We start from the raw sequence: 17,807 nt of genomic DNA on the forward strand, positions 1-17,807 counted from the left end.
AATGTTTTTCCAGCTGCTCTTGTAAGAAACATTGAGTAAGAGTGAAAGACAACATATGTGAATGCGAGTAAATGAGTCTTTTCTATGGCTGTTGTAGTCACCCCTATGTCTTACTGTGAGGAAATGTTCTACCTAGTCCTCGTGTGATGTTACCAATGATTATTTCTGAGCACCTGAAGATTAGCCCCCCAGCTTAAATAGAGAGAATTTCCACCATCTTGTTTTTATCACGAGAAGATGATCAAAGAGTTATTATGGGTTGTTCAATTATAATTATATATGGCCAACCCTAAGGTCATCTGTACAGATTTTATTCAGGTACAGAAGACGTCACTAATGTAACAACCATAGATGTGTGAGGCTGTGTCAAGTAAGAGCCAACAAGAAGACGTCACTAATGTAACAACCATAGATGTGTGAGGCTGTGTCAAGTAAGAGCCAACAGGGAAACAGACAATTTGCCAATGATTCCATCTGATAACTTCCCCAAAATATGATCTCCTAATTTGTTTGCATCCAGGTTTGTAAATAATGCCGAGTAGACCGAAGGAAATGACGACAGTTCTACTTTGTCTGGGAATCAAACTCAGGTCCTCTTGCCTGTGAGGTGACCAAGCTAACCACTACACCACAGGTCACCACAGAAAGAATTTAAAAAAACAAAAAACAAAACAAAAAACAACAGCTTCCTTTCTTTAGGTAAACAACGACAGTACTATTTTTCTTATGTTATGTACGTAGTAGATCTTTGATTGTCACAGAACACCAACAGATCCACTGCTCGTTGTCCAATTTAATGCTAACAAGTTTGAAATCCATACAAGTAATAGTTTTGTCTCTATACAGTATTTGACATTAAACAAATCCAAATATAACTTTGTACATAATAACAGCCACAAAATATAATTACTGTATAAAATAATATATACAGTACTGTCAGAATACAAAAGTAATACATACAATATGAGAACAAAATTAAACAAACATGTATTTCTGTGATGTTTATTCATTCTTAATCCGTAGAAAAAAAAAGGTGACTTTGGCACTGAACTCCAGAGCCTTTGTGAGAGTTTCAAGGCTCAGGTCCTGAACTATCATGTTTCTCATAACTTATATACAATGGTTATCCTTACCAATAAATATTAATATTACCATCATCATTATTACCGTTATCATAACATCTAAGTTTGGAATGAATGTCCACAGTCAGCTTACTGTGTCCATATACTGTACAAGATGCAGATTGACAAGTATACAAAAGAAAAGGTAAAGAAAGCCTGTACTGTATCTAAATGCCTGTGAGATATTTTCTAAGACTTGTAATAATTAGAGAAGCTACAGTGTGTAAGACTAAGTGTGTTACTCTGCATGCATACTGTACTGTACTAGCACAATCACATACCACGAGTAGCTTCAGGCATTAATGTATTACCCATGTACTGTTTGTTACTTCCACAGTTCATCATTATCAGCCAGAAATATTTAAATCCAATGGCCACACAACAAATATACCTAGTCAGTGGGTAATTGGAACACAACTTGGAGGAAAAAGAAGAAAAAATAAAATACTGTAGTAACTGTACATCATTTTTTTTACAATGTACATTCTCTTCATAATTAAATTAGAATGCATTCAGAACATTAAATACTCTTTTGTGGTTGAAGAAGAGGACATGACCTTGTAGAACGTCATAGCCGCTAAATAGCATGTTCATGTGACTACCAAACTATTGTGACGGTGGTAACCTTAACACTGAACTAACAAACCAACCCAACATATGCATACTTAACCCCTAACTCAATCTCGCAGATGATCATTGAGTGCTTGGCTTACAAGAAAAGGCTTGTAATTCTGATCCCATGTTTAGGGACTGTCTTGACAATAAGTTACAAGTTCACAAACACTGAAACACTCACTACATTCTTATGCCTCACAGTGTCGATATCACACATCAAATTGTTTGTCATGGGACATTTGTCTTGCATTTCAGGCCTGCAACTTTTCCACAGCTTTGATGGGAACTTTATTTTGGTAAGCAAATAAAGATATGAGAATTTATCAACCTAGTAAGAGGCTGATAATGTCTAACTGTTCGCAGCACTTTGTTTGGCTCACACAATATTACTGTCGTCACATTACTTTGATGGTCATACAGGTACACCATTCACTGAGGTACTCATAATTTTGTGGGTTATGTCCAATACATATTTTGTGTCGGACATGAAAATTTTAAGTGGGAAGCTTTGAAACAAGCAACTTTTATACAGTATTAGGCAGAGGCTGCAAAGGAGCTTTTACAAGAATGTTACAATAAATCACTGGCTTTCTTCAGTGGTCCTTCTTCTCTTTCCTTTTTTCATTCTTTTTTCTATTATCTGTACAGATCAGTTCGCTCTTTTCAAGAGGAATTGACGAAATCGGACTTGACTGCAACACAATCAATACTGGGTGACTGTCCGGCAAAGTGTACTCTCCTCACGTGAACATTGAGGTTACCCCTTTGAGCCGAGCGGAAGGCACAGTAAGGGCACGAGAAAGGTTTCTCACCGGTGTGTTTACGAAAATGCTGTCTCAGCCAGGACTCGCGATCGGTGACATACCCACATTCGGGAAACAAACACCTCCATTCCTTGGCCTGCCGAACTTCAAGGTCCATACGACTGTCAGCCAGCGGAGGTATTTCCATCCCATACTGACCCAGAGTGCATGAGCCTCTTGGTATACTTCCCTCAGAATAAACAGAGCCTCTCACTCTATGGACAGTGTCTTCGACCGAATCCTAGAAGTAAACAGACAATCATCAACTCGGTGCTCGTGCAAACACTAATCAAATTGACTTAAATGGGAAACAATCTACTTATTTTTAACCTGCAATTCTTTAAGTTCAAATGCTCTTAACTAAATGTCTTATGTTGTAATAAAAGTTGATTAATTCAAAACGATGGTGCTGCTTGTTTTTCGGGCCATATTATCAACTTGATATTCGACACATGTACAGTATTGATGAGTCTGAAAGTTATGTATCTTTTCTTCTCCTGCCTGAATGGACACGACACACTCATTCATGCATGTAATGTACTGTACAGACTAGTACCCTGTACACATAAAGAAACTCATACACACAATCCCATGCACAGTGTAGTACTCTCTCTCTCTCTCTCTCTGTTTTTTCAACTGCCTGCCTAGAAATGCCAGGTGTTAATTAATTCACTATTTTCACACATTCTAACAAATTTGCTCTGAAGGACAACTTGAACCAAACCAAACATCAGTCGATTTGTTCATTAAATCTGACAGCTGAGATATACTGTACTGTATACAGTATACATATATGACAAAAGCTACAGGATGATATAAGAGTTGACTGATCATTGTACAGTACACACCACATTGGTCTAAATACCCCATAGCTACTGTGCTGTACAAGCTGTGTGACATGATGCCTCATTCCACTTAGCTATCAACTCATAAGACACATATATTGATGGTGGAAGGTGTATAGCCAAGTATTGAGTAGAGAAAAATAAATACTGTAAATAAAAACAAAGGAGGGGGAGGGGATATTGTCAAGCAGGAAATATAAAGATGAGCATTAGGGATATTCGTAAGGATGCTTAAAACACAGAGAAGTATAAACGGTGAATGTGGGTTCAGTAGCCGTGATGACTCATTAGGCTGTGGGTGGGTGGGTGGGTTGGGGGGGGGGGAGGAGGGGAGCTGTGATGAGGTCTTGAAGTATACTGGTAAAATAGAGATGAAAATTAGGTACTACACCTCATGTTAAACTATGAAAAAGTAGAATGGAACCTTGACCGAAAAAATTAGGCATTAGAAGTATTTAGATTAATATTGTCTTTATATTTCTTGTACGGAAATCTGCTATTTGAAATTTATATAAAATGTTGATTTAAATCTATGGCCACAGTTTAAAAAAAAACATTATCTCATTTGTCCATCGAAGCAGGCTAATTTATTTTCTTTATTTTCACTGACACATGAACCTGCTCAAATAACTATTGTAGAATCTCTTATACCATACACAAACACACACACACACAGACAGACCTCGGGTTTCGAAGAAGTCTTATACCATGGCTTACAGACTTCCTCAGTAACCGACACCAAGCTGTACGCTTCCGAGGGGCTGTCTCCACCTTTCAGTCACTCACCTGTGGCATCCCCCAAGGCACCAAGATGGGACCACTATGCTTCCTTATGCTTATCAACGATGCCCTAAGAGAAACCCCTGCTCGCTGGAAATACGTATGTTGACGACTCCACCATTGGGATCAGTGTCAACAATTCTGCTCCCGACTATACCGCCCTTCAGGATTTATTGAACAGTCTCCAATACTGGGCCACCAACAACCACGTCACCATCAACCATACCAAGACCATGGTTATGCACATCAACCTCTCCTCCGACGTTGTCCCACCCCCTTCCATTACTTAAGGTCCCAACAAACTCCAGGTTGTAGATTCCACTAAGCTCCTTGGCGTCACCATAAACAAACTAAATTGGAAAACACACATCAGTGAAGTTGTCAAATCCTCCAGTTTCCGTCTCCACCTCCTCCGCCGACTCAAGTCCCTCGGAGTTCCAGTGCCCGAGCTTCTCAGTGTTTACTCAACATTCATACTTCCCAAGCTCCTCTATGCCTCCCCTACCTGGTCTTCCTCCCTAAATGCCACACAACGTAAACACCTAGAAAAAGTGCAAAAGAGGGCATGCAAGATTATTCTCTCCCCTTCCTACTCCACATATCAAGAAGCGCTCAATACACTGACCCTCTCGGCTCTCTCTGACCATCACCACGACCACATCTGCAAATTTGGTGAGAGGCTTCTGCACCATCCTCGATACCGGCTCTTACTACCACCCGAGATCCCTCATCCAAGAATTGCTGTTTGACACCACAACCGCATCCAGCCCATACGAGCACGAACTGATCGCTATATGAACAGCCCAGTCCCAACCCTTGTAAATTCAAAAACTTGTAATCAATTGGTGTATTCACTCCAGTCAATCTTACTTTTTGCACTGTCACTATGTTGAAATGCCCTGTAGGTTGAGTTTCTCTCCACCTAGTTATTATATATCATATTTGTATCACTTATGTTACTTGCATATTATTTGTAAATCAAGAGATCCATTCCCCAATTATGTAACTGTATATTTTCAGCCTTCCGGCTGCCATGCTCTTTCAATAAACAGTTAATTATTATTATTATTACACACACACACACACAGAGAGCAACATCAAGTGTACATTAAAGCAGGATACAAGTTCTTTCTACACCCTGGTCACACCTACACATTGGTGACTCCAATTCTTCACTAATGTTCTTCTCTTCTTGATGCACGACTAAAGGCCGATTCACACTATCCATCACGTATCGGTAACGGTCCGTCAAAACTCTGAGCATTTACATCTTCCGCCATGGTTCCGTCAGTGATCGGTCTGTCGATGTGCAGCTTTTGAGTACAAATGGTGCCATATTCATTTAGCAAGAAGAAACTTACAGTTATTGCACTTCTCTTGGATGAGGAAGAAGCAGAGAAAAACAAAAGGAAGAGACTGTGGATTCACCAGTGTTTAAGAAACAGAAAAACTGAGGGAGAATACTGGACTTTATTCAAGGACCTTGTAGATGATGAAATGAAATTTTACCAGTATTTTAGAATGTCCAAGCACAAATTCAATAATTTGTTGCTGAAAATAGAAGCTGATTTGCTCAAGAGTAACAGTCTGTTCTTATAAACATTATCGCTATATTTTTTGTTGGTCATATCATATAGTTCTTCATATCCGCGAACCAGTTCAATTAGCTGCTCGTCCATGATATGAAACAAAAGTGAATAAATCAATTAGGCCTATATCAAGATGTACACTCTCCCGCCTGCTCTCTAGCTCGAACTGACCGTTACTGACAGCGTGTCTGTTCACACCATCCGTAACGTATCAGAAACGGTTCGGCACGGAAACGTTTCATCTCGTCAAAATATTCTCCATGGAGATACCGAGACGCAACGGAAAGGAACAAAACCGATACGTGACGGCTAGGTGTCAACAGCTTCATCTGATTACATGTAGGAAATTTTGACGGACTGTTGCCGATCCGTGATGGATAGTGTGAATCGACCTTAACACTTTACCTATCCTTAAAACATCATCTAGTACAGTATTACCAGATTCCTCTACTGTTGCTTATATGGTCGATGCTTGCTGAGGATTAAGCCATCTTCCTGTGCGTTTTTGAACCTTGATGTTTAGCTTAATACTCCACCAATTAATTATCATCACATTAACAGTCTCTTTAACCCTTTTAGCATGATGGATTTACCCCTTGAGTACAGTGTCTTAACCTCTTGAGTTAAGTCATTGTACTCAAGGGGTTGACTTGCTGTCCTCACACCGTTACAGTACCTTGAACTAGATACTGTTCTTTTGTTCAACCGTAAGCCACCATATACAGTATGGTTTTCATACGGTCAAACAGACACCTCCTAACATACAGTACATGAATTTATTATTTTCTATCCTACAGAGTACATAAGACACTTTATGTGTTATTTGCAGCTAAAAGTCATTGCAGTTTGTAAAGGGGTTAAGATTTGTCATAATGCTATACAGTATTAACTTTTATAACCTGCGCACTGTGTTTGGATTACCCTGTATTATATAAGGTTATGTATTATACTGCATATGTAAATAATATCATGATATAAACACACTGGACATGACTTCACAGGTTTATTTTCCATTTCAAAGTTATATCTGTAAACATAAATCATTCAGTACAAGAATAAAATAAACTGCACAGTAATTTATTATTTATTTTTCTGAATACTGTACTGTAATAATAATAATAATTCAGAGGCGGCCCCCATACACAAGGGATTAGTAGACTACCTCCACTAACCCCTTCGCTATGGGGACACCACTTTTAATATTTCATTTGGTTAACGCCAGACGATTTTACTCAGGTGAGAGGTGACTTCATAATAATTCAAATCTTATCCTGAGCTGCAGCCTTCTTCATCCACATTACAATAGTTGAACTTAAAAACAATGTTACTATAAGATAAAACTCTGAAGACTATTTTTCCAAGAGGTATATATTATGAAGTGTCTTTACCTACTTATACAGCATGTACAGTATATACAGTATAAATTTTTTTACAGGGATTAGCCCACCCGGACACAGGTCACTGACCCACATCGGGACCTGGGGGGCGAAAATGTAATAATAATAATAATAATAATAATAATAATAATAATAATAATAATAATAATAATAAAGAATCAAAAAAGAAAAAAAAATCAAGAGTGAGAAACAATATATGTATGTTGTGTTGTCAAAGTAAGAGAAACAATTGAGACCCTGCAATTGTGTATAAATGAGGCAGAAAGTCAGATCAGCAACCTGGGACTTGGTCACAATTTTTGTGATGCCATATGGCAGCAGGGTCTACCATTAGACAATACATTATGCTTCCAATGTCTTCCTAGGTGGTAGTACCTCCCTGTTTGGTAGCTACCTACTGCCTACTATCTACTAATACAATAAACTCAACTATTATGAAGTGTTTTAAACTACTTATACCAATAAACACAACTAACTCACTTGCATCTTTAGTACTAATAAATTCCACTGTACTTCAGCAACTATTGTACCCTGAAAATCTGCAAAGCTGGTAATGCCTCACTGCCACTGGTACGAACAATGCAGAAAAAATCTATACCTGTACCTGGATTAGATTCTATTATGTTTATGTATGACAAAGAAAACAGCGGTGCCTTATAAACATCTTGTTGCACTCGTGAGATTTTTTTAATTTTTTTCTTACATAGATAAATATACAGGATATGTACTGTATTATACTGGCCGTTTCTAATCAACAACACAACACTCAATGGTATCATAGCGTTTCAACAACATGACGAGCAAAAAATAGTAATGTAGTGTATACTGTACATTACTGTACATGTAATGTACATTCTTCCAGTTTTTGTTTGTTACAAGAACACTTACTTTTTCTTTTGTTCTAAATTCAAAGAAGAACTTATTTTTTCTTGTTCTAAATTCAGAGGACACTTACTTTTTCTTGTTCTAAATCAGAGAATAACACTTACTTTTCATCTGTTCTAAATTCAGAGTATCAGTAGTCGCATGGTATGTTAGTCTTGGCCATGCATCATTCCAGCATGACCGCATCACCTGTGCCGCCTAGCTTAAAGTCCCGAGGTGTGTCCTGTTGAAGCGTCTCGGTGTGGTGTCGCTTCATGTGCACACTCAGGTTACTACTCTGTGCCGAGCAATAGCCGCACTTGGAGCACTGGTACGGCTTCTCCCCGGTGTGAATGCGGAGATGTTTACGCAGCTGTGAGACGTCCTGTCCTTTATATCCGCATATCTGACAGTATCTCTTATCAAATGATGCACTGACATCGTTCTTGGCCTGCTGCTCGTCCACGTATGGCACGCGTCCATCCCCCGAGACAGTGAGTCTTTGGTACGAATGGAGATTACTACCTGTATTGGCGTCTGCGGGGGGCTGAACGGAGGGCTGGTGTAGCGGACGACCGTAACTGCCTTGTAGCCCCCACCCTGATCTCACTTGCCCCTAGAAGAGAGGCCATAGTCACTTGGAGAAGGAGGAGCACAAGTACTTTTCTAATATGGAGGACAAAATTTCAAGTGTACAGTACAGGTAGTTACAGTTCTAATGCACAACACTTCAGTAGTATTTCCAGCGTACTCATGTGGGAGATTCAGGTCATTTAAACCTAACTCTCTCTCTAATCTCTTATACTATCATCATGTTAAAACTAGAATGATTATGTAATTCTTGTTCACCTTCACAATTATTTATGCACAAACTGATGATGGAGATTTGTCTGTCCATGTAGTTCTAAGTTATTAAATGTCTGGAAAGTTATACCCCTTGTATAACATCAACCTATGACAACTGTGTACATCCTCACAGGAATATGTTGTACTGTACAGGTAACACAAAAAGTACAGATCATGTGAAGATTAAGCACCCCCAAGTTATTTCATCTGATGAATAAACAACCTAATGCTACCTGGGACTTGGGTTAGGTTAGGTCAGGTTAGGTTAGGTAAGGTAAGATTAAAGTTAGGTTAGGCTCAGATTAGGGTGTTACATCAAGTGAAATAAGCTGGGATGCCTAATCTTCATGTAAACTAAAAGTATGACAAATACATCATATAAAAAAGGTGTTGGTGGCAGTATATAAACATCTTGACTTACCTTATTATTTGGTACAAAAATCACAACTAAATATACGTTACCTCATGTTAGATTTACTAATGCACTATGTGGACCTCTTAAAATCTCAATATATTAATGAAAAACACTCACTTTCCCATATCAAATTAGATTGATTGATTGGGTAAAATATGGTGTCACAGCCTGATATTAAATGAGAAGAACTGTATTTATCATCATTATCATTCAAACAAAGACAACTTTATGTGTAATACTAAAAATGTGTTACCAAGAAGAAAAGATAACAAACGATGAAGATGATAAAAGAGAAAAATAAGAAAAATAAATAGAAGCAAAGATTTAACACAGTTGACACACAAGAGACGATACACAAACTGCGTCTTGCCCTTTACCAGCTGCCTGTTGACCAATGAGATAAATAACAATAGTAATAATGTCCACCCATTAATAATACATTGCTGAAGGAAGTATACCAGTAGTCTTGAAATGCCTTAAATGCCTCTAGAACCTGATCCATGGTTTTCTCAGAAGAGGCAGTGGTTATCTATCGAAGCGTTAACTCAATCCAACGTTATTTGAATGATATGATCCCATCTCAGTGTAGTACAGGATCTACCAAGCCATAGTTGACGGTATTACGATAAACACGCAGACACGCATGCACGCACACATGGTCACGCCATTTCCAATTCCCTCACCACAGAGCAATGGAGGACAAAAGGATAAATAAAATACCCGTGTACAGGCAAATCACCATAAGTATTTTCACCATTCATGTAAAATATTGTACCTGTATTAGTAAGAGCATAAAAAACAGTGCAGATGTTTTTAATCTCCCTTCTTGTCAAACGTTCGTATATCCTCCTTCATCTGTGAGTTACTTCCCTCCTTTACTCTGCCACAAGACATACAGAATATAGTATACAATTCCTTTATGTAAGTCCGCCGATGTGGTTCAGCTCGTATTATCCTCCCTACTATGGCTTTACGGGACTACCTAAACCAAGCCCCCTCCCCCCAATGATACTACAGTACCTAAACCAAGCCTCCTCTCCTTCCCCTAACAGGACCACCTAAACCAAGCCCCCTCCCCAACTCTCACCTACTGAAAATCACTATTATTAAGCAGAAAATTGATGGTTCTCTACATGATATAATTTCATAGTACGAGGAAGAGTTTTCAATGACAGTAATTAAATTTCAGGGGATATTTTTTCTTCAAAGTATTCACATACATTGTATAAGAATGTTCAATAGCATGACATTTATGAAGTGCCATAAATGACTGTACATTTTAGTGATACATTTCTTTTACTTAATCTTTTCTTGAATCCTTGTTTGTGTCTTTTTCCTTGTGTATTCTGGTTAATTTCCGAAGCCAAAGTCAGCTTACGGGTCTCCAACACGGGTAAATTTGTTAAGGTGTAGAAGCTGTCACCAACACAACAACCACTTAAAAAAAAAAAGAAAAAAAAGAATAAAAGTGAAATGTGTAACTCATTGCCAAAAATTTCTCCTCCAAAACTGACCAACAACCAACTGCACCGGGTATCTATAACTGAACACAGGAGGACAACATGCCAACTGAACACAATCTGTTCACTGATTAACAAACAGGACCTCATTTACTGCCAGGTATACAAAAAAAAACAATGACATCAGGAACTTGTTTGTCGTTGTTCAATGACTGGGAACCAAATCCAGGGCTTTGTGCTTACCACCTTACCATGAGTCCTGTAAACTAAACCTAAAAAATTCTCCAAAAATATCCATGAGGTGTGAGGTTATCAAATGCAGTGTGAATGAAACCCCTTTAATAGCCGACTGTCAATAAACACACTATAGAACTGCATGTACACCTTCAGAGATAAGTTGTGATGGTTTGTAAACATTTAGCAGAAAAGGACTGTATAAATTTAATGTACGGTTCCTATTATTTGCTCTATACAGTATTAAAACGTATCTTTGAGAAGTTACCGTAACTTCCCAGCAACTATGAAGACTGTCAGTTAGAGTCAAAGGTCAAAATACTGAGATTAAAAACAGGGAGAGACACAAGGACTCCAATACAAAACAAAAAAACGAAAAAAAATCTTCATGACATCCAATTAACATTAATAAACATGAAACATTTTCTACAAGTACATTACACCAGTAGTAACAACAATACCATAATAAAGAAGGTATGACCACCAATTTGTATTCCTGGAAACTGTATTCAATTGGTAGATCTCGTCTTATCACACATTGAACCCGAAACATGGCAGCAGCGACCAACATTCTCTATAGCTCAAGTACTGATGTATTCCAAGGCAAGAACTGACCAAGGCCTAATACTGTACTGTACCTGATCTCTTCTGTAGTACTATAGACAAACCCAGAGGCATCACCTTCATGTACTGTACAATGCATAACAATAACAATAATACACATGTTATATACAATTGGCGCCCACTTAACATACACGATGCATGTCTGAAAACCTGTACATTAACTAATTTCTCATAAAAGATTGAGATATATCCCAGAATATGTCCAGTTTTTTTTTTTAATCCCAAGTTGCCTCTAATAATGACAGACTAGTGAAACATGAACACAGACACTTAAACAGAGAACCAGTATATCAAGGGAATGTTATCACGTACTGTATAAAAGAGGCAAGAGTGATAATTTGGAAGTGAAATAGAGGCATTAAGGTATTTTGAAATGGGGGAATGAAGTATGGATATCTCTGTAGCTTTAGGCTCAACTTATTAATGTAATTTCTGACACTTTAACATTTTTCCATATAATTTTTCTTTCTGGTTTGTAAAAAAAAAAAGCTTGTGCAATGTCTATAAATCTTGAAGTTTTTTTACATTCTCCTACTCATTTATTCAATTTCTTTTTTTCCTCAATATATTTCTCTCCCTAAAAGATTTGTTCCAAGTTTTGTGAGTTTGAAGTGAAATACAGTACCATTTACACGAGAAAAACATCATAAAAACCTATATGAATGAAAACCCAACTTGGTGCAGTAGCAGGATGACTGAGACACATTCCACAACATTCTCATCCTAATTTTATTTGACTTCATACCAACACTTGCTATTTTTACCTCCTGAATTATTCCTTCCAGGTCCACAGTTAGATGTTCTGATCATTTTTCTGTTTCTTACCTTTAATTATCACATCCACTTGAGGGGGAGTTACAGATGAGAAGAGATGTTATTGCTTGGAAGTAGAATGATGGCTCTCAGTGTAGTTTAAATTTCTCATCAAAAGTAATATTTGGTCACAATATAAAATACCCTGTGCTGTACAGTGTATACGCGACCAACTGTGACCACGCAAAACTACCAGATCAAAACAAAAACATAGGAAGTACAACATGCAAAGAGGGTCTGTGACCACACAGCAGTGGATAGGTCCATCACAGGTCCAATGTACACATCATCGAACATCTGTGTGTAACATTGAACAACTAGTACCATTACAAAAAGTATGTATCCCTGAGAGTACATTAAGCGGGCGGTGACTGTTTAGTACAGTACTCTTTCATAATAAAGTAGAAGTAGGATAAATGGAAGTTTATGGGGACTATGTCGGTCTGGACGTGAAGGTAATATTCCCTTTCACAGAGTACAGTATGTGTGAATGTCAACAGTTAAAATACATAAACAGATAATCAACTGCAGTGTATTTGTAATAAACTCAGTCAGGTTTTATGTTCATATTTCCATTCTTCCACTTACCTGGTTCTGTGACACAAGCCAACGTTGTACACAAGGGAGCTACAGTACTCCGAGTTGAAGCATTAGATAACCTACGTACACATGATACATGGAGAAATGTTCCAAAAGACACATGCATGGGTGCAGGTCAAGTAATGTGGCTTTGATGCCTGGCCGAGTACAAGGATAGTACATTAAAACATATAATGTATCTTACTTGTGTATCTGACTAATCTATCTGTACCCAGGATTACAGTCAAAGCATAGATAAATGGCAGCCCTTCCTATTTTCTGCTGCACTGTGATAAAAAAAGAAGTTGGTACTGTACTGCATATCTCTTTCCTTCCTAAGTCTCAATACCTTCCTCTTAAAATACAGTGACCTTAATTTGGCTATAGTGATCACCAACTACCTTATGTTCCTAAAGCCACAGAGCTAAGAGTCACTCACACCTGAAGAAATACTGTAGTACTACTCTTGATAAAAGTTCCCAGACACAACCCTGTTCAAAAGACAACCATAATATTGTTCTAGGTATCTTAAACATCTTCCCTTTACCTAATCTCTACTCTTCAAATCTTAAAAGTCCAAATAAATAAATAAAAGATTGACAGAAAGATAAAGAGATACTTATTTAAGTCCACATTAATGGACAGACACAGACAAATATACTGACAAATAAATTAAAATACAAATACTGGCAATGATCTAAGAAAGAATTAAGAGGAAAATTTATGTGTACTGAACAATATTTTACAATCCAGTGTCAACCATACACATATCTTTCTTCACATTCCCCAAAACATGTGGTAATAATTTGCTTCAAGACTATAGTTGGCCTCGGTAGTTGCTGCAGTAGTAGACCCTTCAAGTGGCTATGAAGGTTATTCATATTTCATTTAATAATCCATTTCTGAAACCATCTCTTATTCAGTCCTCATTGCCTCAACATTGACAATCCCTACTCTAAGTACTTTTGTTGTCGTCTCAGCTTGTAAACCTACCTACTGTACTATATTCAGTGATCAACCTTATTCTATTGCTTACTTCATAGGGTTCACTTAACTGTAAATTAATAATGATCCTTTTGCTCCTGCATTATGAGCTTGCAATTCCAAGTATTTTATATCGATCAGCAATATCATGGCAAGGATACATGATTCTCAAACCTACCATATTCTCGTCCATTTCCTTCTTGCTGAACTAAGAGCCTGATGAACTACTGCACAACATATAGAATAAGAGAGTAGAATGGACTTCTCAAGCTGTGGTGTGCAGATATCAAAATATAATTAATAATCTATTGGAAGTACCGTATTCTTATAAAAAAACTTCTGGGGCTGGGTACAGATAGATAGTCTTAAGACACTTATCTACAATGATATCAATCAAACATAATCACACTTACCACTTGTTGAAGACCTCTGTGGTGGGGGTTGAGACCTTCCTGCTGTGAGAAGCCCTGCAGGTGGAAAGACGTTGCCATGTCTCCCTCTCTTCGACTCCCATCCCAACTCTGACCAGCATCCTGAAGGTGATACAATTCTTAATGCTACTGGATTTTATGAGAACCTTCAAATATAAGCAATGCCTGAAAATCATCCCTCTAGATTATTACTTATACCTGATGACTAAGCATCCTAACACTACCTGTGGGGGAGGGGACGAGTTAGGTTAGAGTTATGGTGTTAAATCATCATGTAAAATAAGCTGGGTGATCCAAAAATAATATACAGTAATGTGAATAATAAGACTTTCCTCCCTCCTTTAAAGAACCCAGTACAGAACACAGAATAGGAGCAAACTGTTCAATGTCTTTCAAAATGTGGAAAGAAAAAATTGGAAATGACTAAGATATTGAGAAAGGTGAGGTGTGAGTCAAATAAAATGACATTATTAAAAGCCAAAATTTTGAAAATCAAATCCAAGTGACTATTAAGTGTAACAATACATTGAACCAAGAATGTGTTAACTATGATGGCGTCAATGAAGGAACTATAAAATGGAACTGAAAAACCATTCTGTTTGCCCATAAAGAAAATATGTGAAATTCGGGACATTGTATATACTGTATCAGGTAAAATGGTTCTGTCCTTAAAGTAAAACTGAAGGCAGTGTTGGTCCTAGTCTTAAAACCTAATGATACATATATCAATCTATGATCAGGTTGCTTTTTTAATTATCCACAAGAAAAACATAATACAGTATTACTAACTGCCTGCATTCCTGATGGTCCCGGTAAGGCCTGAGAGACTATTTCTTCAAAGGACTGAGGGTGAGTGGAGTACTGCTGGGAGACGGACGGCAGAAGAGAGGACCCTCCAGCGTTCCCCGGTAGGTTCACTTCATACTTGATCCCCGGCGTCCCCTGTGAGGACCCGTCTGACTCCACCATTTGAACCTCCAAGGCACTACAAGTGTCAGGTAGGTGCATAACGTCATCATCTTCGTATTTCATGTTCTCTTCTTTTATGACGGGATTATCCACTACGGTCTGCTAAAACAAATAAAAATATCAGCAATTATCAATAATGATCAGTTGGGAGAGCAAAAATTCATCAATACTGTAGTGTGTTTCATCATAAAAGGTCCTTAACACTCAGGGAAGGAGTGGTGGAGGCTCAGGATTACAACACAAAGATATATTTTGATCAAGGACAGTGGTCAACATACTGTGGCAAAGTTAATTTACAAGACAGACATTATACTCCATATATGTACTCCTTCAATCACATAATTTTTCCCATAAAACACACACACACACACACACAATGTAAACTGATAAACAAAGTGTACCTTTTCTTGTTGACTATTTTCACTGGAAACATGTGGAGACTCTTCCCTGGTCAGTTCAGTAGTGGTATTTGGTTGTTGCTCTTGTGCTTGTTGGACACTTGGTTCCGGTGCTGTATTTTCCTTTGTGTTGTTTTCACTGGTCTCTGTTTGGTCTTCTGTTGCTGCTCCTTCGACGGGTCCCTCAGACTGTGGCCGTGAATTACTCTTTTTTCTGGGCGGACTCGAGTTGCTGCTGGTGGAGTCGTCTTCGTACCTTCTTCTCTTTGTCTGCGTCTGAGGGCTTCCTTCATCCCAGTTCTTGACAGGAGTTTGTGGGGTTCCTCCAGGGGGCGGCGGCGGGGGCGGGGATTCGTCGGGCACGGCTAAACCTTTTATTCTCAAACACTCCGCGGCTTTGATGAGACCTCCTAGCTCGGTCTGAAGTACATTAACCTCGCCTAAGTACATGTAATTTAAGAGTGCCTCTAAATCCTGATGACGTATATCTTTGAGCACAATGATCGGATGTTTACACGGGGTCTTCTCCATGATGTCCACGAAGTATTCACTGCATGTTGAGAGAACAAACTTGTGAACACTGTAGAACTTGCCTCCACAAGCAAGTGTGACGTCACTGTAGGTTTGCTGCAACAGAAACAAACTTTATACAATTACCTTTAGATAAGGAGAATTTACCGGTAATCGCTTCTGTATATTTAAATACTGATAATTCATTTTATACATATATAAGTTTAGGATACAATACATTTGTTTATTCTGATATTCTGTCATGACCTAATTTTGATCACCTGAAGATAAGCTCCCCCAGCTAATTTAACTTGAAGATTAAACACCCTAATGCTACTTGTGGGGGTTAGGTTAGGTTACTATTAGGCTCATTAATGTTCAGGTACAACATTCATCAGTATCATTAACACAAACCTTATCTTTCAGTGAAGACAACACTTGCAAGAAGGAAGTACGATGATTGTTCCATCGGAGTGAGAGTAGTCCATCGCCTGCCATGTCTGCTGAGCGAGTGTGTGGACGAGGACAACAACCTGTGAAGAGTACTGTATTAAGTTTATGAGAGATGATCACCATACAATTATTATACACTGGCAGTGACATAGAAGCTGTTTCATATGTTAATTTGTAATGTTTTCTTTTTTTATTTAACCCTCACCATTCTATGCATTTAACAAAAGAGAGTTGCAAAGATTTTAACAGAGAGAAAAAAAAAAGGACAATATTCTAGCTCAAACATTAACTCGTTTTTCTAATAACCTGTACAGTATATTTTTCAGTATTAATAAACACTGCACTACTGTACTTGCTAAATTCCTAACACTCAGGTAGCTGCTATTGTAAACACTGATATGGATGACTAACTGAAGCATGTTAATATATGTTAAAATTTAGTATAATTCACATTAATAATACTTTGCTTTATCTGGGATTCCAATAAAATATTTCTCTTTTAAATCAGTAGAGCAAATCTTGTCACAGGATTCACCAGATATAGGATGAATCAATCAATCCAAAGTGTGCTTAAGGTTACAAAGGTTTAGGTTAGGATGGTTTAGGTTAGGTTAAGTTAGGTTGGGTGAAATTAAGCTAGATTAAATTAGATTGGTTGGGTTAAGTTAGTTTGGTTAAATTCAGTTAAGATTAGGTTGGTTAGGTTAAATAGTAGGGTGGGTAGGTTAGGTTAGGTTAGGTGAAATAGTAGGGTAGGTAGGTAGGTTATGTTGGTTCATCATACTTCCAATAAATCACATAATGTCGCAGTCACTGATAACTTTTTCACGTCAATAATGAAGATCACTTGGCCTGATTGACATAGATTATAGTTCAAGAAAAAAAAAATAGTAATAATAATAATAAAAACATCAATTTCTTATAATTTGGGGAGATTTTCTTGAAGTAAGGAAAATTTATCTTTTATACACTGTCTAAAATTACTGATTAACCCACAGCACTATTCTAAAGTATTAACACTGCTTCACATACTATATAACAAATATTTATACAAAGATACAAAAAAAACTAACATTA

General features: G+C 37.7%; 1 protein-coding gene across 6 annotated transcripts in view; it reads right to left on the bottom strand.

Annotated features, from left to right (window-relative positions):
• The window catches only part of LOC121861219 (longitudinals lacking protein, isoforms H/M/V-like), a 40,779-nt gene extending 23,938 nt beyond the window's left edge, over nt 1-16,841 (bottom strand). For 3 of the 6 annotated variants that reach the window (XM_042358854.1, XM_042358858.1, XM_042358859.1), the window contains exons 1-4: nt 16,692-16,841; nt 15,771-16,394; nt 15,190-15,471; nt 14,383-14,502 (exon numbers count right to left, since the gene is read on the bottom strand). In XM_042358854.1, the coding sequence (XP_042214788.1) occupies nt 14,383-14,502; nt 15,190-15,471; nt 15,771-16,394; nt 16,692-16,775 (1,110 nt within the window). In that variant the 5' untranslated portion in view covers nt 16,776-16,841. Of the gene's footprint in view, nt 1-988; nt 2,781-7,459; nt 8,631-14,382; nt 14,503-15,189; nt 15,472-15,770; nt 16,395-16,691 lie in introns of those variants that run through there. The other 3 variants (XM_042358857.1, XM_042358856.1, XM_042358855.1) reach the window with 3 other exon arrangements.
• Between the last annotated feature and the right edge of the window lie 966 nt (nt 16,842-17,807).

The sequence above is a fragment of the Homarus americanus genome, unplaced genomic scaffold (genome assembly GCF_018991925.1).
Source record: "Homarus americanus isolate GMGI-L3 unplaced genomic scaffold, GMGI_Hamer_2.0 scaffold21314, whole genome shotgun sequence".
Lineage (NCBI taxonomy): Eukaryota > Metazoa > Arthropoda > Malacostraca > Decapoda > Nephropidae > Homarus > Homarus americanus.